At 43.0% G+C, this 23,020-nt stretch overlaps 1 protein-coding gene across 5 annotated transcripts in view; it reads right to left on the reverse strand.

The window, feature by feature from the left end:
* THADA (THADA armadillo repeat containing) overlaps window positions 1-23,020 on the reverse strand; it is an 828,919-nt gene that overhangs the window by 552,931 nt on the left and 252,968 nt on the right. For 4 of the 5 annotated variants that reach the window (XR_003855359.1, XM_029593321.1, XM_029593322.1 and 1 more), the window contains exons 24-25: window positions 21,315-21,437; window positions 14,637-14,759 (exon numbers count right to left, since the gene is read on the reverse strand). Coding sequence is in view for 4 of the 5 variants with exons in the window: in XM_029593321.1 (XP_029449181.1) it covers window positions 14,637-14,759; window positions 21,315-21,437 (246 nt within the window). In the remaining variant the exon portion in view is untranslated. Of the gene's footprint in view, window positions 1-12,224; window positions 12,639-14,636; window positions 14,760-21,314; window positions 21,438-23,020 lie in introns of those variants that run through there. The other variant, XM_029593324.1, reaches the window with a different exon arrangement.

A 23,020-nucleotide genomic window follows, 5' to 3' on the forward strand; every position in this document is an offset into this window, starting at 1 on the left:
ATATGGGAAGAAGCATATTCTCAAACATCATAGATGTGCAACACCATAACAATACATTTACAGCTAAAGTTTTAAATCCCTCTGCGCATGGGGAAAACGGGGGTTTACGCTCGCGGCTGGGCCTTGTGCGTACTGCTGCACATTTTAGAAGAGGCCCAGCTACATGCGTAACCCCTGTTACGCGCACAAGAGCCAGGCCCTCTATCAAGGGGTGGTCCCGGGGTGGGGAGGGACTGTCCCGGGTGGAGCTAGAGGCGCTGGTACAGTGGCCATTGCCGCTGTGCCAGAGGATCAACCTGCCGGCATGCGCAACTTAGGCCAGCTCAGGAGCTGGCATAAGTTTCAAAAACAAGAAGAAACTAAAGAGTAGGGCTTCAAAAGGGGTCAGGGAAGGGAGGGAGAGTAGGTAGGGGGGGTAGGAAAGTTCCCTCCCAGTCCACTCCTTAAATTGGAGCATACTGGGGAGGGAACTGGGGGAGGCCCGATCTCATCGCGGCACACGCATGTTATAAAATTGCGTGTCAATGCGCGCACACGGTAGTAGCATGCACACATGGAGGTGCGCATATTTTTTAAAAATTTACCCTTTAGTAAATACTTTGGGGGCAGACAAGAGTACAAATGGGAGAACTTGTACTGATAATGTTTGTCCCCCACCTTGAAGGAGAGATATCGCCAACAAGATGGGTGTATAGGGATGTGTGTGTAGCATCCTTGAAGTCGAGGGAGCAATCCAGACCTGCGGCTGCATGAAGGGCAAATCCAGCCCAGGGATATCATATTAAAATTTTCTCACGGAAGTGTTATTGAGTGCCCCTGAAGGTCACAAAATTGAGTGAAGAGCCCCTGTCTTTTTGGGGATGAGGAAGATTGGGAGTAGTATCCCTGGTTGGTTTGAGAATTGGTTAGTTTCCCTGATGGTATTCTGTATAGCAGTTTGGAAGCTTCCTGGGCCAGGAGGGATAGATGGGATGGGTCGAGAGGAGACAGGCATTTGAGATCAGGTGTGGAAGTTGAGGTGATAACCTTTCTATATTATACTTAATACCCATTGATTCCTTTGTTAATCTGGGCTCAGGCCTCGTAGAAGTGTGGAATCCTGCCCCGAATCGGGATTTGTTGCGGTGGCAGCATATCCTTAAAAACTCTGTTGGGAGTTTGCTGGCTTATGTTGTTGAGTTCTTGTTATGGTTAATGGTGTTTGGGTGGATCCTTGGACACTGTGGCAGCTGACCACGCCCACGGGGAGCAGTCTCCTGAGGGACCACGGTGTCAGGCTAGACTCTGGACACACAAACACAGATTTGAATCTTTTATTAAACAGTTTGAATGACCACCAGAGTGGCGGTAGTGATTAGTGGTGTAGAGCCCGGGCTGGGCGCATCTCACACAGAACGCTGGAACAGCGAAATCCTCTGCAAGGCAGTGCTGTAGTGGAAAGAGACTGAGAGTTATGAGCACACAATAAGAATGTTATGTTTGTAAGGTTTGGGTGGACCCTTGGACACTGTGGCAGCTGACCACGCCCACGGGAGGAAGTCCCATGAGGGCCACAAGTCAGGCTCAGCTCTGGACACACACAAACACAGATTATATCTTTATTTAGACAGTTTGTGAAGCTACCAGAGGTGTTGGTAGTGAGTAGAAGATGGAGCCCGGCTGGGCTAGTATTCCTCAGGGTGCTGGAACAGCGGTTCCTCTGGTAGCAGTGCTGAAGTGAAAAGAAATGAGAGAATGCGTACAATATGACATTCACAGAGTCCCCAGTATGGAGAAGCCCCAAGATAGGGAGAGCTGGCCCTCAAGGAGTGAGTACCAGATCCCTGGGAGCAGAGACTCGTTGGCAAGTACTCACGCAGCAGTTGCACACAGGAGATGGCACTGACGCTGGCACGGAGGCAGGCCATCGAGGAGCGAGTACCTGCTTCCAGGGAAACAGCTCTGAGGAGTAGATGGTAGTAGTACTCACAGATGGTGTCTGTAGCGAATTCTTCCAAGTAGAAGAGGAGATGGACACAGACAGCGAGTCAGGGAACATAGGCCCTCAAGGAGCGAGTACCGGTTCCTGATAGCGACCTGAAAGAAGCAGAGAGGCCCTCGAGGAGCGGGTTCCCCGTTAGCAGAAAAGAGTCCAATAGAAGCTGGAGGCAGAGTAGCTGGGTATGGAGAGCAAATCCCATCCGTAGGAAATCCCTTGCTAACTCAACGGCTAGCAATAAACAGTAGGCTTAAATATCCGGGCAGCATGACATCATCACAGGGGAACGCCCCTGAGGTTTGCGCCATAGAGGAAACAAGAATGAGGGCCGTGCGGCGCCCGCGCACCCTAAGGTACCTGAGGAGCAAGGTGGGAGGCAGTGCCCAAGCCGGTCCTGGGACACCGGAGAGGATGGCGGGCAGACGCCGTGGCAGCCAGACGTCCACAGGGAGCAGGAGTCGCTGCAGAAAAAGAAAGGTAGGCGGAGTGAAACCGTCGGGCAGCGACGGTTGCAACAAAGAATAACATTCAAAGTCCCAATGTAGAAATAGGAGAAGCTCCGAGGCAGGGAGAGCAAGCCCTCGAGGAGCGAGTACCTGAACCCTTGGAGCAGAGAGACTCTGTAGCGTTGTACTCACTTAGCAGTAACAGAGATTCCACTAGACGAGAGGTCTGGCACCGGAGCAGAGAGCAGGCCCTCGAGGAGTGAGTACCTGGTTCCAGTGAAGCAGTACTGTGGAAAGAGATGGTTTCTGTACTCACTGATGGTAACTGTAAGGTAGTTCTTCCCAGTAGAAGGGTAGAGGTTGCAGGCAGCGACACAGGGAACATGGGCCCTCAAGGAGTGAGTACCGGTTTCCTGATAGTACCTGAAAGAAGCAAAGAGGCTCCCGAGGAGCGGGTACCCCGTTAGAGACCCCGAAGGATAGTAAGAGTTCCAGATAGCGCTGGAGTGACAGAGTAGCTTAGGAACGGAGAGCAAATCCCATCCATAAGAATCCTGTTGCTAACTCAACGAGCTAGCAAATACTGTAGGCAGAAATACCCGGAAGTCGCGAAGTCAGAACAGGGGATGCCCCTGGGGTTTCACACCAACGTAGAGTTAAAGATGAGGGCGGCCAGCGCATGCGCCCTAGAGGTACCTTCAAGGAGAATAGCGGGAGGCAGCAACCAAAGCCGCTCCAGGGACGCCGGAGAGAACGGCAAGTAGACGCCGCGGCAGCCATTAATCCAAGGTGAGCGGGAGGAGCCAAAGTAGAGAGAGGGTGGGCGGAGCGAAGCTGTCGAAGACCGACAGAAGCAACATTCTCAAGGAGCATTGATATTTAATATTGATAGAGATTTAGGAGTCATACTAGACAATCATCTAAACCTAAAAAATCAATCAATAATATCACCAAAGAATGCTTCTACAAGCTTCAAGTGTTGAAAAGAATTAAACCTCTCCTCCACTTCCAGGACTTCAGAACTGTCCTCCAATCTACACTATTTTCAAAGACGGACTACTGCAATGCATTGCTCCTGGGGCTCCCCATCTCGGCAACAAAACCGCTACAAATGCTCCAGAACGTAGCAGCCAGAATCTTAACTAACACTAACCGAAGCACCCACATTACCCCTATCCTCCGTAACCTACACTGGCTGCCAATAAAATTCAGAATTCAACATAAAGCACTCACCATAATACATAAAACCATTCACAAACAACTCACCCTAGACCTACAGGCTCCACTCAAACTCCATGCCTCAGACAGGCCCATCAGAGAGGCATATAAAGGAATGCTGCAAGTCCCACCTACCAAATCCACCCGGCTAACAACCACCAAAGAACGTTCCTTCTCTACAGCAGGACCAGTCCTCTGGAACAAACTACTGACTGATCTAAGACTGGAACCATGCCTCCACACCTTCCGAAGGAAACTTAAGACGTGGCTTTTCCTCCAAGCCTTCCCCTAACACAAATTAACTCGTCATACCCAGATCAAGGAACTTAACATCTATTAATTTCATAACATATTAGTTGATAATTACCTAGTTAATCTCTATCGCTCTTACTCCTACTTCACTTATTCCTAGCTACACTAGCTCCCAAGTTCAATACCCTGTTTTATTGTAACTTTGATTTTTCGACCTTTCTTATTTATGTTTACTTGGTTTATTTTTACTTCTGGTTTCCCCTGTTCCATGTAAACCGGCCTGATATGAATCCCATTCATGAAGGCCGGTATAGAAATGTTTTAAATAAATAAATAAATAAATAAATATTTCTGCCTGCCACGATTTTGCACACTCTATGTCTGTTGTGGCAGTTGGTACAGTGTCTGTTGATATGACTAAGGCCTGTACGATCTGGGTGAAAAATAATTTTCTCCGATTAGTCTTAATGTGTTACTTGCTAACTTCATGGAATGCCCCCTAGTCCTTCTATTATTCGAAAGTGTAAATAACCGAGTCACATCTACTCGTTCAAGACCTCTCATGATCTTAAAGACCACTATCATATCCACCTTCAGCCGTCTCTTCTCCAAGCTGAACAGCCCTAACCTCTTCAGCCTTTCCTCATAGGGGAGCTGTTCCATCCCCTTATCATTTTGGTTGCCCTTCTCTGTACCTTCTCCATCGCAACAATATCTTTTTTGAGATGCGGCGACCAGAATTGTACACAGTATTCAAGGTGCGGTCTCACCATGGAGCGATATAGAGGCATTATGACATTTTCCGTTCTATTAACCATTCCCTTCCTAATAATTCCTAACATTCTATTTGCTTTTTTGACTGCTGCAGCACACTGAGCCAACGATTTTAAAGTATTATCCACTATGATGCCTAGATCTTTTTCCTGGGTGGTAGCTCCTAATATGGAACCTAACATCGTGTAACTACAGCAAGGGTTATTTTTCCCTATATGCAACACCTTGCACTTGTCCACATTAAATTTCATCTGCCATTTGGATGCCCAAACTTCCAGTCTTGCAAGGTCCTCCTGTAATGTATCACAGTCTGCTTGTGATTTAACTACTCTGAATAATTTCGTATCATCCGCAAATTTGATAACCTCACTCGTCGTATTCCTTTCCAGATCATTTATATATATATTGAAAAGCACTGGTCCAAGTACAGATCCCTGAGGCACTCCACTGTTTACCCTTTTCCACTGAGAAAATTGACCATTTAATCCTACTCTCTGTTTCCTGTCTTTTAATCAGTTTGTAATCCACATCGCCTCCTATCCCATGACTTTTTAGTTTTCGTAGAAGCCTCTCATGAGGGACTTTGTCAAATGCCTTCTGAAAATCCAAATACACTACATCTACCGGTTCACCTTTATCCACATGTTTATTAACCCCTTCAAAAAAATGAAGCAGATTTGTTAGGCAAGACTTCCCTTGGGTAAATCCATATTGACTGTGTCCCATTAAATCATGTCTTTCTATATGCTCTACGATTTTGATCTTGAGAATAGTTTCCACTATTTTTCCCGGCACTGAAGTCAGGCTCACTGGTCTATAGTTACCCGGATCGCCCCTGGAGCCTTTTTTAAATATTGGGGTTACATTAGCCACCCTCCAGTCTTCAGGTACAATGGATGATTTTAATGATAGGTTACAAATTTTAACTAATAGATCAGACATTTCATTTCTGAGTTCCTTCAGAACCCTAGGATGCATACCATCCGGTCCAGGTGATTTGCTACTCTTTAGTTTGTCAATCTGGCCTACTACATCTTCCAGGTTCACAGTGATTTCGTTCAGTTCGTTTGAGTCATCACCCCTGAAAACCATCTCTGGAACTGGTATCTCCCCAACATCCTTATTAGTAAACACGGAGGCAAAGAATTCATTTAGTCTTTCTGCAATGGCCTTATCTTCCCTAAGAGCCCCTTTAACCCCTCTGTCATCTAATGGTCCAACCGACTCCCTCACAGGTTTCTTGCTTTGGATATATTTAAAAAGTTTTTATTATGAGTTTTTGCCTCTATGGCCAACTTCATTTCAAATTCTCTCTTCGCCTGTCTTATCAATGTTTTAAACTTACCTTGACAATGCTTATGTTTTATCCTATTTTCTTCAGATGGATCCTTCTTCCAATTTTTGAAGGATGTTTTTTTGGCTAAAATAGCCTCTTTCACCTCACCTTTTAACCATGACGGTAATCGTTTTGCCTTCCTTCCACCTTTCTTAATGCACGGAATACATATGGACTGCACCTCTAGGATTGTATTTTTAAACAATGTCCAAGCCTGTTGAACACTTTTAACCTTTGCAGCTGCACATTTCTGTTTTTTTCTAACTTATATTCTGCCAAATCACTCAAACACTCTTACTGAAATCATCAAATAACTTGTTGCCTTTTCCCAGTGGTGTATTCAAATGGAGTCTGGATTTTTTTTCTTTTGCTTTATTCATGGCAGACTCTAGGACTACGGAATTATGTGATAACTGTACTATTCCATAGCCTAGAAATTTCCATGATCAGAAACCACCGTGCATGCACAGCAGAGCTAAAGCTCTACAAGCTTTAAGAGAGAGCGCCGCCTAGTGCTGCCAGATGACGTCACTCACTGAACATTGCTAACTCAGTCTGCTTATTGACAGAAAAGAAAAATGGATGGTTGTTTTGTTTCTGTGAAAAGTGTTTGCCTAAATACCTAACACTCTATGGGATATATCAAGATAAATTGTATACCCAATCACATTACAACATCTCTTAAATTCAAACACTCTATCCTACACATATTTGTAGTTTAGGTTATATGCGGGAAAATACAAATTTTTAAATCCCTAAAATAACTTATTTTTCCTACACATAAAACTGTTAAGAACCCAATCACGAGCTGTAACTAATACAATAGTAGCCTTCCCAGACACTTGAACTTCCAGTCCCTTGATTATTTGTGTCCCTGCTCCAGCTGCAAAAAAATAAGTCACCTGAATTGGGGGCAAAGCCTCCACAAGCTCAACATTTCTAGCAACATTTAAGAGTTTTGGTCAGAGAAATACCCATACATTTTGGAAAATTAACGCATCTCAGATTCTGGTCTCACAGAATTTTCTAAAGTCTCAACTCACAGTTTCAAAATCCCACTATCCTTAATCAAATTATTGTATTTTATATTACATTATGTTTGATGCCATGTAATATATTTTTAATTGTTCTAAGACATCTTAGGCAGCCTTTGGGTTTGGATTTAGCAGAATATAAGAATAAATGGAAAAGATTAACAAGAGTCAGCCATTTTTTTCTAGGATTTGCATTTTCTTTTGAGTCTTTCAATCTTCTCATCCTACTGTAGTTGTCAGGTATCTAACTTCTCAGTCAGAGCCTGGATATTACTCTCATTGGTGGTAACAGCAGCCTCTGCTCACAGGAACAGTGAATGTCCAAATAGCCTTCAGAGCTTTTTCTTATCATGAGACCAACACTCTGGAATACACTGCCAGGGCTTTTGAAAGCTGACACTGCGTTAATAAAGCTCGGTAAAAGTTTTCTTTTTTCAGCAGGCCTTTAATATGTGATCTTAACAGAATGACTGTAAGTATGATTATGAAATACTATTATGAAAAGCAGATAATATACTTTTATGAGCAGATACTGTACCTCGAAGGGAAGCAGGAGACTATTTTGTATTACAGTCTAGTATTATTGTTTAAATGGTTTGTATTGTTTTATATTTTTATCACTGTTTTTATGCAACTATGGATGTTTTATTGAAAACCACCTAGAAATGTTGATAGGTAGTTAATAAATGTTAAATAAATAAATAAATACATTGAAAAAGGTTGCCCAGCAAAAAAAAAAAAAAAAGAATTTTTAAAAACAGCTGTCTTCTGGGGATTCCCTACCAAAATTTTGAGGCTGGAGCATCTTTTCCTTCATCTCAAGGCAGGCATTCATTTTAGAATCATCTAAGGAACTCTGTCCCCAGCAAGTCACACAACGAGGCTCTGGAAACCTGGAAGAAGCTGAATGGTCGTCAAACCGCCTATGACCAAGATCATGTATGCTTTTGTTGAGGGATCCACTGGTGGCATAGAGGCTGCTGGGATAAACAAGGAGTCCTCCATAAACTCCACAGAGGAGGCACCCTGTCCAAAACTAGCTGCCAAAGAGCTGCTGCATTCAAAGACGATGCTATAACCACCAAAAAAATCCAAAGCCACATCTCTACTATTTACTAAGTTGTGATAGCATATTTATTATGTGTAGTAAACTCTGGTATCACATGCTAATTTGAAGTAATGTATGAAATTTTTTATTTTTGCAAATTTAATTCATGGCCCTGTTTTAAAGCACAAGGCAACCTTGGTAATGAGCCACATCACATGCAAAGGCATGCAAAGTAGATCATTACCATGGCAACCAGTCATGCAACTTATGAAAAAAACTTTGCACACTGCATTACTACACTCAAGTGTTATAGCTAATTTATTCTCCTCCAATCCCTTCTGCTGGAACATCGCCAGGCTAAGGAACCCAACAATAGTCCCAGAATCTCATTTATAGGGGCTGCACGGTCCTGCAACATGACATCCATCCACCCCTGTAAGAGCTCTTAGGTGGCCCATAGAGGAAAGATCTAGTCCCTTGTCTCCCCCACACCTGGCAGAAGTCATGCTTAAGCCTTGACCCTGGACTTTAAGCCGTATCCATGCACAAATCTCTGAAACTTCTCCCCTTGCAATTGTCTTCACTCAGATACTTCCTCCTTCAGCTTACTCCATAAGCATAAGGACTTCACAGGGTTGAAGCAATCCCTATTCACTCCTGCCCTGCCATCTTTCAACATGGGGCTGGCTGACCCATGGTTAGCTTATTCCCTGCTTGAGGCAAAGATAACACGGAGGTCAGCTGGTGCCATTATGAGAAACCGGCAGTAATTTATCCTGAAGTAAATGGTTACACACATATAACCATACACACATGTCATCCTTACATTTTGTTCTCTATTTAAAACATAACCTTATCTGTGGAGTGCTTGTGGTCTGAGCAAAAATGAGGCATGTGTAGAAGGGAAAAGGATGATACTGCAGTCAGACATGTGGTACGCATAGAGAGAGTAAAAGCTTGAGTCATTTCTGAAGAAAAAAATACAATCTTTAGAGGAAGACTTGATTTATGTGGCTGTATTACTTGCAATTATCACGAAGGAAGGCGATCTATAATAGCCGTCAGGATGAAAGAAAAGAAATAGATGCCTGTAGTCTTAAAACAATCCTTTATTGCAGTGGAGACACAAGGGTAGCCCGACTCTGGCCGAGTTTCGCCGTTTCAAAACGGCTGCCTCAGGGGCTTACAATAATCTTCTTGAATTCATTAGTTATATATCGACTAAGAATATAATGTGATCATATAAAGAGCTGTATGATCTCTTATGTTGCGTCTTGAAGCATTCGCGATAGCAGAACTCCACTAGCCAGAGTCGGGCTACCCTTGTGTCTCCACTGCAATAAAGGATTGTTTTAAGACTACAGGCATCTATTTCTTTTCTTTCATCCTTACTTGCAATTATTACATATAATTATTTTACTGGCAAAAAAGCAAGTAACCAGGGTTCTCTGTAGACATCAGGTTGAATCAGCTATAAAACGTAGGTGACATCATCTGATGGTGTCGACACAGACCCAGCTCTGAGAGCTCAGAAAAAGATTTTCTTAGTACCCATAGGAGTTCCTGCATGTGGACACTGCCTCATGAGCTTCGCCGTCTCTTCCAGAGCCCAAGCTTTAGCACGGTAGTCAACTCTCCAAGGTGTCTTTTAATTATGACTGATTCATCCTGCAGTGCATGGAGAATTCTGATTACAGATAAGCCAACTTGCTTTCTCCATTAACAGACAGACATGAATCAGCCATTATGTGGGGAGAGTCCCAAGCTTTGGATTGTACTGCACAGCATTTACTAATTAGACAGCCAGGATCTTATCAGTAAAGAGTGTACTATTGGGTAAACAGCCTACACTGAACTGCTAACCCAAAGAAACTGTTTCCTTAAGACAAGGTGTCAATAGAGTAGTGGACCATGAATATGTGAACAGATAACCAAGTAGCAGGTTTGTGATTGTCTTCAATGGAAGTGGCCCTCATATAAGCCACTGAAGTCGCCATGGCTCTCACTTGATGAGCCTAGACAAAGTATGTAATCTGTAAGCAAGCCAGTACGTAACAATGCACTATACAGTCCATTAGCCAATAAAAGAGCTCTTTTGACAACTGCTGTTCCCAATTTATTGGGATCAAAAGATACAGAAAGAAAATCAGAAGCACAAAAGCTTGGTTAATGAGGTATGCAGCTACCATTTTCGGAAGGAATTTAGGGTGAGTTCGTAGGACAACGCAGTTATAAAAGAGCTGCAGATATAGCAAATAGGAATCCAGAGTCTTAATTTGCTTACTCTTCATGCCTAGGTGACAAACATGAGTACCATCACAATCCAGGTGAGAAACTAAGTCCACCGACTCAAGAGGTTCAAAGGAAGGTTTCAGGAGTTGAGCCAAGAGCACACAGACGTCCCAAGGCAGTAGAAATTTACTGATCGGATGCTTGAAATGATACAATTCTTTCATAAACATAGATACTAAAAGGAGGAGAGAGATCTTGAGCTCCATCCATCTGCTGATGATATTCCACAATGGCGCTAACGTATATTTTAACTAAAAAGGTGCTGAGACCTGAGAAGAGATACTGAAGCAAGTCCCTCAGACCACAGGAGAAAGGATCTAGCTGACTGGTCGAACACTATATAGAGAACCTCTTCCAATTAAAACTATGATTTTCTGGTTAAAGGTTTCCTGGCTGAAATTAGCACATCCTCTTCCTTCTAAGAAAGGAATAAGGGGATGACTACTGCACATTCAACACCCATGCCAAAAGCGTCAGCAAAGGCAGATTTGAATGGCAGAGTCCAATGCCTTCCTAAGTGATAACATTTGGAAATATTCCCAAGGGAACTGGAGGCTGAATTGACAGATGGAGGAAGCACAGATATCACACTTATCATGGCCAGGCCTATGAAGATCATTTTCTCCTTGTCCTGAAGAACCTTCTGGACAGTCCTGGCAATGAAAGAGCAAGTACACATAGAACTCTGCTGCCTGCCTTTGTGCCAGGCTTTGAGTACTTATCCAAGAGTACTTTTTCCAAAGCCTCCATCTTCAGGCAAGATATAGCTGCGTCCACGGGGACATCCCACCACAACTGGAACAGATGGGTATTCTGGTATGGATGCAGGCAGTGATAAAGTTAGTGTCTGTGACAGGCAAGCAACACCACACCTGTAAGCCTTAAACCCGCTGACCACTGATTTTTTAACCTTGATTTTTCAGTCTTTTTTTTTTCAGTAGGATTTAAAAGTTCTGTTGGGGACTGCTGAGGCCTTGGCAAAAGAATTTGCAAGATGCAAGCTCAAAGCAAACCACACAAGGCCAAAAACAGACAGAGAAAGAGAGAGAGTGAGAGACTGGAAAACATGCACGAACAATAGCTCAGACAAAGACTGAGGTGCTTATGAGGCAGCATTCACATCCAAGAACTTCCACGCATGCACAGAAAGACTTTTAAGCTCTGAGATGCTGGAGCCATCAGATGATGACATCCACGTGTTGTGGCTGATTCATACCTGCTTGTCAATGGAAGAAAACAAATACACTGATAATACTAGTGCTATCAATACAGAAGATTCTTTGCTGAAATGCTTGCTCTCAAAGAAGTCTATCTTCTGTTCACTTCCAGCTATAAATTCCCAGGAAAATAAAATAACTGAAAATGAAGGTCCTTGCTCATATCACACACACAAAAAAAAAAAAACAGCTGAATACTTGAGTACTAAGAAGAGCTCAGAGAAGACAACAGCACAGCGTATAATGAAGAAAGCATTCCTGTGCTGCAAAGGTGTTTCCAGGCTGTAAACCTCTTTTTCTTGACTTCAGTTATCCATCTTTTTTGGGTGGGGTTTTTATGGTGATGGTTTTCTTCTTGAAAACCATCAACAGTCAATTCCTCTCTTTAGATTTGTTCTTAAAACTTAAATGCCAGAAATTCAAGTACAATGACCAGGTTACAGGAGAACTAGAGATACACAATTGAAGCCAACACAAATACACTGCAGAGGAATTTCCAAGAAAGCATACACATGAAATATAAAAAACCCCCCAAAAAAAAACCACACCAGCCTTTCTACTCTGCATCTCATGTTTCTCTGTATTTTTATAGTTACCCTTTTTATTTTTATTTTTCTACATTATTTCATTTGAAATCTCGGATAACACCTACATTCAATATATTATTCATCATGGCCTTAAAAATGGTAAGATAATTCCATTTGTTTATTCAGATGGTTTACTCTATGCTTGGATTCTATATTATTGCATATTCAGCACAGTTCTTGGATTAAAAAGGGCACAGAATACTAATCAGTAATATGCATTAAAGTAAAGTAACACTGTCTATAAAGTCATAGTTTCTGTCAGAGAATACAAAGGAGCTTTATAACTCTCAGTTCCAGTAATCATTTTATGATGGCTATCCAGTTCCACTCTGTTAAGAGGGCACATTTTCAACTTTTATTTCCCACAGATAGCTATACTTGTGTTGAATTTGCTCAGCGGCTTTTGCAATAATATCCATAAAGCCCTAACAGCTGTTGCCAATGTCATGAACTTTGCTAAAAAAAAACAAAACAGAAGTTACTATGATATGCACATAAACACATTTAGCTTTCACTTCTAACCAGAAATAAAAACATTTCAACCACTAAATTATCATCTAAATATTTTTCCCTTGACAACATTTCTAAAGCAGGCTTTCCAAATTTTCTGATATATAATTTTTATTTATGTGTATATGCCCCAAAAATTCACTGCAAAGATGCAAACTGGATTCTGATGTATTCTTCTACTTACACAGAGAGTGGTTCTGTGAGTTTATGGGCAATCCATGCAACACTTCCTACTCCTTAAGCTTCGGATCCATTCAGCACGCACTGTAGCTCTGAACACTGCTACAATGATGATGAGATAGGCAGGAAGAGCACTATGGTACTAGTCCCAAACTCAGGCCCTTGTAAGCCTTAACCACAACGAATATTCATGACATATGCTTGCATACATTTGATCTTTGACCCAGGTACATTTATTTATATATTTGATCACCCTGTCAACCAGAATACTGGAATTGGGGGACCACTGCAATATCTCTTAACTATCTAGCATTTGCCTCCTTTAACTCTACCAGATACCCTGCTCTAGTGGTATTCTTCCGACAGATGAACTGCAAGCTCGCCCAGAAGTCCACACTATTAATAGGAAGGGAAGTAGCTTCCGTTCATGAGACCCCTTTCTTTCACTCTACCCTATAGGTAATAACTGCCTCTGTAGGACGTTATTTCTTGACAGCTGTCATAACACATTGTGTTTACAAACTAACCCAGGGATTCATCATTCCGCGGAATGATAAGTCGCGATAAAAAAAGGGAAGGTAGTGTGCAGCCGCTTACATCGCGACAGTGCGTTTTCCCCTGTGCCGCACACTATCGCCCCCATAGCGCCACTGCAAAAGGTGGTATTTCCAGCGTTACTGCCGGAGATAATGTGTAAAACATTACCGCCCGCAGCGGTACCGGCATGAAAAAATTTTACATCCCTCCCCTTTCCCTCATTGAAATGTTAATGTCACGATGCAGTAGTTATTGCGTGCATTAGGGTGTTATCGCAATAAAAGCCCATCGCGTTTTGGTAAATGACCCTGTAAAGTAGCAATTGCATTAATATGCTAAGAAATAGATGCTTATGACAGAAACCACATGGCACTTCAGGTTGAGATAAACATCTTAGTTCTTGGTAAAGGGATTAACATCTCAAACATATATATTGTTTTTGCTTGTTTTTGGTTTTGGTTAATAAGATATTTTATTTTAGTTCTTTGTAATTGTTTCACATTTGAAGCTCTGTCAATGTTCAATGTAATTGCTTTCATTTACTGAAGCACTGTTGCTGTTCAATGTAAACCGAACTGATTTGTAAACCCTTACAAGAATTTCGGTATATAAAACTGTTAAATAAATAAATAAATATATATGAAATCATGGGTGTTTTATGGGGTCCAGTATTTAGAAAAAAGAAAATCATATTTCATGAGAGAAACTGTCAGCATTTCCTGAGATTAGATGTATGCAATTGAAGGGAAATAAGAAGAATGATGACAAAGCAGAATGGAACCCAGGCTACAGAAATGGAAAGCTATAACTCATAGGATATACAGTTTTGGGAATAAGTGATTCTGCTTACAACAGATGTTTTAAAAAAAAAAAAGCATGATGTGTAGTTTAGAAGCAAACTGAATATCTGTCGCACAATCTGTATTTCCATACTACAAAGAACATCACAGCATACAGTGGTCCACTGCACTTTGTCCCCTGTAAATATTACACTGCAAGTAAGCAGCTCTGTATGTCCGCCAATACATAGTTGCAGGAAAAGAGTACTGTAAAACTAATCCTTGCCCTAGAATACTGCAATGTGTTCCGGCTCCTGAGCCATTTACCCTTATTTCACTAACCATACATCCCTATGAAGACGCATTTCCTTAAGATTTCACTTAATTACTTCGGCACTTGCTCTGCCAATTCCTTAAAATGAAAAAAGGAACAAAATATAAAACTTACTGCCCAGACAGGGGATGTAAAACCCAGAATTGCTGCTTGAGCTCCATCTGCTACATATGGAATGATGCTTTCACTTAAGCGGGCATCTCGGAACAGAGCTCTCAGAATGTTTAAAGCATGAACCTTTAATGAAAAGCAACAAAACCAAATGGTTAATTAGAACAAGAGTCCCTGTTTGTCTAAGGAACTTTTAAGAGTCACATGATATCCCATATTGCAATAATACAGAAATATGGCACTTCAATTTGATATTATATATAGATGTAGATATTTACAAACATATATGGCAACGTATATATGATTTTGCATGAGGCAGAGGCAAGAGCCTTAACAGCCCTGTAATATTTCAACAGTGCAAAACTGTGTTCCGATAAAATTTAATATTAGCCATAGGTACTGTGATTTCATGCTTGCTATATCAACATTTAGAAGTTACGTTTCAAACTATAACACATCAGCAGCACACATACTTCTTTCCCTTACAAATAAAATGAGTCTCAGGCAATAAAGTCACTTTACAAAGATATTTATGTACTGCCATTTGGAGGATCTAGGCTCAAGTCCCAGGTCAGACCTCTGTTCCCTGGATCAGCTGACACTGGGGAAGCTGCAAAGGCCAGATTCATCTATTGTGGGAGGGATATGGCCCCAGTCATTATGCAACGGTGACGACTTGTGGCCAGATGTTGGCCCACAACTTCAAGTTTCTATAGGGAGCCCTGGTGTGTGGCACTCAGGCCGAGGACTGCCACTGCAATGCCTAAAGAGGTTAAGGAGGAATATTAAAAAAAAAAAAAAAAAACCCCTCTGGTAGTTGCAAACAAAGGCTCATGGCATCATTGCCCACAAGGGCCAATTCCAATAGAAAGGAAAGCTCAGGAAGCAAGAGAAACTGCCAGGTCCCCTCTTCCTCCCCCTCAAAAAAGATCTATGAATTGCCTAATTTAAAAAAATCATTTTTATGTATTTAAACAAGATTTATAATTTAGGATGATTCTTTCGGGAGCTAACAGCATTAGACAACACCTTCCTAGTGTCCACTGATCAAGGAATCATCCAGATTTTCTTTCAGTTGTATTTATTTTTTTATGAGCAATTTTCTTGAATGTGGCCTTCCAGTGTTAAGTCATTTTTGCAGTTGAAATAAGCAGACAACAGGAAAATAGTGTCAAAAGATTTCTCCCACATTTTGTGAACATTTGTTATTTTCTCCGTGAGGAGTTAGCAATCTATTATTGATCTGATGCCTGATGGGAGGAGCAATCAGATAGTTGAGGGTGGATCCTTGGATCAGTGGCAGATGACCATGCCCCCGGGGAATGACCCCGAGAGGGACCACCAGTCAGGCTCAGAGTTAGAAGACAAACACACACTAGTTCTTTATTAGACAGTATACTGAACCACCAGAGATGGCAGTAGTGAGCTGGCAAGCCCGGCTGAGCTGTAGTTCCTCAGATACTGGAACAGCAATCCCTGGAGGCTGAGCTGAAGAGAGACTGAGATATAGTGAGTAGGCAGGGTATGCAGATGTAACACTCACACAATGTCCCAATGAAGCCCAGGAGCTGGAAAGTATAGGGTCTCGAGGAGCAAGTACCTGGTTCCAGGGAAAGCTCAGAGAAAACGATGGTAATTCACTGAAGTAGCTGAGATATAGAAACATAGAAACATAGAAATGACGGCAGAAGAAGACCAAATGGCCCATCCAGTCTGCCCAGCAAGCTTCACACATTTTTTCTCTCATACTTATCTGTTTCTCTTAGCTCTTGGTTCTATTTCCCTTCCACCCCCACCTTTAATGTAGAGAGCAGTGATGGAGCTGCATCCAAGTGAAATATCTAGCTTGATTAGTTAGGGGTAGTAGCCGCCGCAATAAGCAAGCTACACCCATGCTTATTTGTTTTACCCAGACTATGTTATACAGCCCTTATTGGTTGTTTTTCTTCTCCCCTGCCGTTGAAGCAGGGAGCTATGCTGGATATGCGTGAAGTATCAGTCTTCTCCCATGCTGTTGAAGCAGAGAGCCATGCTGGATGTGCATCGAAAGTGAAGTATCAGGCACATTTGGTTTGGGGTAGTAACCGCCGTAACAAGCCAGCTACTCCCCGCTTTGTGAGTGCGAACCCTCTTTTCTTCTCCCCTGCCGTTGAAGCAGAGAGCTCTGCTGGATGTATGAAGTATCAGTTTTTCTTCTCCCCTGCCGTTGAATCAGAGAACTATGCTGTATATGCATTGAAAGTGAAGTATCAGGCTTATTTGATTTGGGGTAGTAACCGCCGTAACAAGCCAGCTACTCCCCTCTTTGTGAGTGCGAATCCTTTTTTCCACATTTCCTCTTGCTGTTGAAGCTTAGAGCGATGTTGGAGTCACAGTAAGCATGTGTATGTTTATTTAATAAGGGTATTGACTCCAGGCAGTAGCCATCATTCTGGCGAGTCACCCACTCTTCATTGGCAGCCTCTTGACTTTATGGATCCACAGTGTTTATCCCACGCCCCTTTGAAGTCCTTCACAGTTCTGGTCTTCACCACATCCTCCGGAAGGGCATTCCAGGCATCCACCACCCTCTCCGTGAAGAAATACTTCCTGACATTGGTTCTGAATCTTCCTCCCTGGAGCTTCAAATCGTGACCCCTGGTTCTGCTGATTTTTTTCCTACGGAAAAGGTTTGTCGTTGTCTTTTGATCATTAACACCTTTCAAGTATCTGAAAGTCTGTATCATATCACCTCTGCTCCTCCTTTCCTCCAGGGTGTACATATTTAGATTCTTCAATCTCTCCTCGTACGTCATCCGATGAAGATCCTCCACCTTCCTGGTCGCCCTTCTCTGTACCGCCTCCATCTTGTCTTTGTCTTTTTGAAGATACGGTCTCCAGAACTGAACACAGTACTCCAGGTGAGGCCTCACCAAGGACCTGTACAAGGGAATAATCACTTCCCTTTTCTTACTCGATATTCCTCTCTCTATGCAGCCCAGCATTCTTCTGGCTTTAGCTATCGCCTTGTCGCATTGTTTCGCCGACTTCAGATCATTAGACACCATCACCCCAAGGTCCCTCTCCTGCTCCGTGCACATCAGCCTTTCCCCCCCCCCCCCCATCGAATACAGTTCATTCGGATTTCCACTCCCCATATGCATGACTTTGCACTTCTTGGCATTGAATCTCAGCTGCCATATCTTCGACCACTCTTCCAGTTTCCTTAGATCCCGTCTCATTCTCTCCACTCCTTCCGGCGTGTCCACTCTGTTGCAGATCTTAGTGTCATCCACAAAAAGACAAACCTTACCTTCTATCCCGTCCGCAATGTCGCTCACAGAGATATTGAACAGGACCGGTCCCAACACCGATCCTTGCGGTACACCACTTAAAACCGCTCTCTCTTCAGAGAAGGTTCCATTTACCATCACACATTGTCTTCTGTCCGTCAACCAATTTGCAATCCTGGTCACCACCTCGGCACTCACTCCCAAGCTTCTCGTTTTATTCACCAGTCTCCTGTGCGGAACCGTATCAAAAGCTTTGCTGAAATCCAAGTATATGATATCGAGCGCTCTTCCTCGATCCAATTCCTTGGTTACCCAGTCAAAAAAGTCAATCAGATTTGTCTGACAGGATCTTCCTCTGGTGAATCCATGCTGCCTCTGGTCCATCAATTCTCCCGACTGTAGATAGTTCACTATTCTCTCTTTCAACAGTGACTCCATTACTTTTCCCACCACTGAAGTGAGGCTAACCGGTCTGTAGTTACCAGCCTCCTCTCTGTTCCCACTCTTGTGAAGCGGGACCACCACCGCTCTTCTCCAATCACTCGGCACCACTCCCGTTTCTAGGGATCTATTGAACAGGTCGCACAGCGGTCCCGCCAGCACATCTCTGAGCTCCCTCAGTATCCTTGGATGAATCCCATCAGGCCCCATGGCTTTGTCCACTTTCAGATTCTTTAGCTTTTCCCATACATTATCTACTGTAAATGGATTTTCCTCTGTTCCGCTTCCCTCCAGTTTCTTGTTGTGTAGAGATGGTCCTTCTCCAGGGTCTTCTTTAGTGAACACAGAGCTGAAGTATTCGTTTAATATTTCTGCCATTTCTTCGTCTCTCTCCACACATTGATCATTTTCACCTTTCAATTTCACTATACCACTTTGGACTTTTCTCTTTTCGCTGATGTATCTGAAAAATGTTTTGTCACCATATTTTATCTCCTTGGCAATCCTCTCTTCCGCTTGACTTTTTGCCAACTTGATTAATTTCTTAGTCTCCCTCAGTTGAATCAGATAGTTGGTAATGAAGACTTCCAGGCAGAAGAGTATACGAAGTAAGTCTGGGATGAGGGCCCTCGAGGAGCAAGTACCGGTTCCAGACTGTCACCTGAAAGAACAAGGAGAGAGCGAGACCCCCGAGGAGTGGGTACCCCTAGTAAGTCCGAGGAGGCAGAGTAGCTTAGGTAGTGTAACCCTTGCTAACTAGATGTGTTAGCAAATTCCAAGACCTTAAATATCCGTCGTGGGTGACATCATCTTCGGGGGAAGCCCTTGAGGTTCGCACCAATGCCAGTACTTCAATCGGGGCTGCCCCGCGCACGTGCCCTTAGGCCTCCAGGAAACAAGGCGGCTTCAGCATCGAGCCGGTCCGGGAACGCCCGAGGATAAGTGGCAGGAGAACGCCGCGGTAGCCAGTCTTCCCACGGACGGAGAGGGAGGCGCCAGAGAGGTAAGGAGGGCGGAGAGAGGGCCTCAGGCACCGACGGACACAACATTTTACTGAGTTAAACATCTGATTTTTTATTAGTAAAAAGAAGTTAACAAGACCCGAAAGCCATACAGCAGGAAGCCATAGGTGTCTTTTCTGCAGAGAAACTTAGCTCCAGATGATCCTTTTTTATATTAATATTTTATTGGATTTTAACAAAATACATTGATAGTATCCATAAAGCAAACAGATTGGAATATCAATCAACATTAACACGTTATCCATATTTACCATTTAGAGTATTCCAATAGACTAGTCCCCAATCTTTTGGGAAGCTTATCAAGCAAGACCTAAAAGGTATCAAAAGAAAAATCTGTAACAATTACAGTAACTGAGAGAAGATTAACTAAATACCATTTACACCACACATAACAATCATATTGTATTACATATCAAATCCCCTTGTCCACAAGAAATGTTTCAAGATGGGAAGGATCTTGAAATATAAACTTATTCTTCTGGTACGTAATCAGACATTTGGAAAAATACTGCCCCCAGGGATAAAACTCTTGGCTTTAATATCAGGAATGGTTTCCTCCTCAACTGGGTACTTCTAGCAACATCAGGAAATACTTGAATTTTCTGACCACAAAAAAGATCATCTTTATTTTTAAAGCATTTCTGAAGCACTAAGTATTTATCTTGTTCGCTACAAAATGATACCAAGAGAATAGCCCTGGTGGATATATCATCAATGGTAGCCTCCAAAAAGGAGGTTAAATTAGGACTTTCTCCTTGCAAAATGTCCAGCTCCTCTTCCCGTCCATCCAACCTAGTCCTAAGCCAAGGAACAATACAATAACCATTTCTTTTATTGGAGAAACAGAAAATATTTCCCTGATGTATTTTTTAAACAATTCAGTAGCTGATAACAACCTTGAGATAGGAAAATTTAGAAAGTGAAGATTCCTTATATTTATTTATTTATTTAACACTTTTTTATATCGACCTTCATAGTATTAATATTAATGATTCTCAATTTCCAATTTTTCAAATTGTTTTTGTAACATCAAACTATCCTTTATGAAAGAAGTATTAGATAACTGTAAAGACGCAATATGAGATGTTTATAGACACTGAAGTAGCTTCTAAATTAGTTGTGTTCCATGATCTTCAAGAATATTCTTAGTTTTGGCTGAAAAATTACCAAACTGGGATATAGAATAAGAAAATGACTTCTCCCTCTGACGTCCAAGGGCACTGGGGGCATTAGCGAAAGCCCAACGATGTCATGTCAAAAAACAACCGACGAGCGGTCGATGGTCAGCGATCACCCAGGGTGGCTCCATCGGGAATCGACCGCAAAGAGCAAAAAGTCACCGCGACGCCCACTAACTGAGGCTGGGATGACATTGAGGGACCCGGTGCGGGAAAAAGACTGAGAAGAACTCGAACATGGCAGTTTTCTGAGAAAAAACAGCGCAAGCTCTACATCTGCGAGACAATAGCTCTGTGGAAGGAGAGAGACTGAAGAGGGACCCCACGTGGACGCGTGGATAGTAGCATGCCGAGCTCCATCTGATGATGTCACCCACTTGTGAGGACTACCACCCTGCTTGTCCTAGGAGAACTGGGTAAATCTGGCCCTGGCAATTTGCTGCTGTTTAATTTAGTAATTTGTTCTAAAACCTTCTAGTCTGTGATTTCAATTTGTGCTAGTTCTTAAGATTTTATTAATAATCAGTGGATGTGAAAAGGATCTTTTTGGTAGAATAAAAAGCTGCAATATTCCTTGGGTGACATATTTGTACAATACCTACCTTTAGAAAATGTCTTAATGTGATAAGCTAAAATAACATATAAAATTAAGTTAGTGCCATTTTCAAAAGTCATATATAATGCTAGATTGCAAATCAAGCTCATCAGTAAATAATTTGACTAAGAGCATGTAATATACTTTCCACAGTTTGTTTATTTTATCCTCACCTGTGGTATTGTGCTGACATCACTATGCAACTCATTAAAAGGAATGGCCAAAGATATCAACTCCTTCATTGTTGTGTTAAGCAAGCCTGCTTTATTGCTTTTTGGTTCTGATGCCAATAAAGCCTATAGAAAAAAAGGTAGATTTTACTAAAATAAAGTAAAATACTTCTTCCTTTACCCTCTTTCACATAAATAAAAATGAACTGTATACATTGAAACATAAATATATAGTACTTCAGAGAAATCCTTTATTTTGCATTCAAGCATAAACAATAATGTCCTGTCTGCCATATTACAACTGATGTGCATCAGATAACTGATGACATTCTTCCTACTTATCTTTTATTCACTAAAACACTGCCATAATCATCACCTACCCAGTAGGGTACAGATATAAAATGGGAAATATATAGGTTTTCCTTTCTTGAATCCTTGTTATGCCTGTCGGTCTCAGATGGCTGCGACCGCGTGCACTTACTTCCTGTACTGCTCTCCTGCCCCCACCCCCCTCCCCCTCCCGGGGCTGCTTGCAGCTCGGGCCAGCTTTCACCGCCACGTTCTATGGGACTCCTCATGGCGGTCTGGACGCCGCCGCCACCACCCTCCTCCTCGACTTTGGGCCTTCCGAGGAACGCGCACCACTGGGCCCTCCTTTGAAGCCTCATCGGCGGGAACCTCAGGTGCGTCTCCGGTTGATGACATCATCAGACCAGTGTATTTAAACTCTACCTTCGCCCTCAGCTAGCGACTTTGCAACAAGTTCCGTATGTCTTCGACTACTGCCTACGTGTTCCTGAGACTACGCTTCGTGCCTTGGACCCTGTCTGGTACCTGTGCACGCACTGCGGACTCATTCTCCTCGCCTACCCTGCTCCTCAAGCGGGCTCTGCGTCTCCTGGGTTCTAACCTGCAAGGCTTGGGATTACCTCTGGGACATCTCAGTTATCCGTGAGTTCTACAGGGGGGCTTCCCCGCTCCTCAGAGTTGCGCGCGCAATCTGAACAAGATTGTCCGTGCCTCCCGCTCCTAGGGACCGCGCTTATGTATTACAGTGACTACTAGAGCTTCCCCGCTCCTCAGGGTAGCGCCCTCTGGCTTCTTTGGGACTTTGTACACTTCCCTGCTCCTCAGGGTTGCGCCTACGTATGACATCGAGACTGCCAATATTTCCCCACTCCTCGGGGTGGTGCCACGTCGTCAACAGAGGCTCAGCTCGGGCTTCCCTGTCCTGTGGGTTGACCTACGGCGTTACATCATCATCCTAAGCTGTGCAGCTCATCCCCTTGGTGTTGCCCTCAGGAGTACCTCCTGATTGACCAAGCCCCACGACCCCCGCTCTGCGGTCTGTCTGGCACTCCTCCCCTCGGGGTCCCTGCCTAGGAATTGCCTCCAGTCTACTCTCCTGGTACCACGGGACCTCTCCATTGCCTCACCCAGAGCTCTCCGCTGTCTCTGACCTCGCCTCCCGACGGTGCAGACATGTGGGAGTCCTTCCCACAGGCAGTAACAACTTGCATCTCGGGCCAAGTGCCCACATACCACATACAATCCTCTTAAAAACAAATCTGGGTTTTTAAGATTTTTTTCACTTAAAAATTCAAAATGGCCATGATGTAGGCACTCCCAACTTTACATTACTGCTTGGAACCAAACTTGTGAACTTTTTAATTCCATTACCCCAAAATTTTCTATGACTTGAATACACT

The sequence above is a fragment of the Rhinatrema bivittatum genome, chromosome 3 (genome assembly GCF_901001135.1).
Source record: "Rhinatrema bivittatum chromosome 3, aRhiBiv1.1, whole genome shotgun sequence".
Lineage (NCBI taxonomy): Eukaryota > Metazoa > Chordata > Amphibia > Gymnophiona > Rhinatrematidae > Rhinatrema > Rhinatrema bivittatum.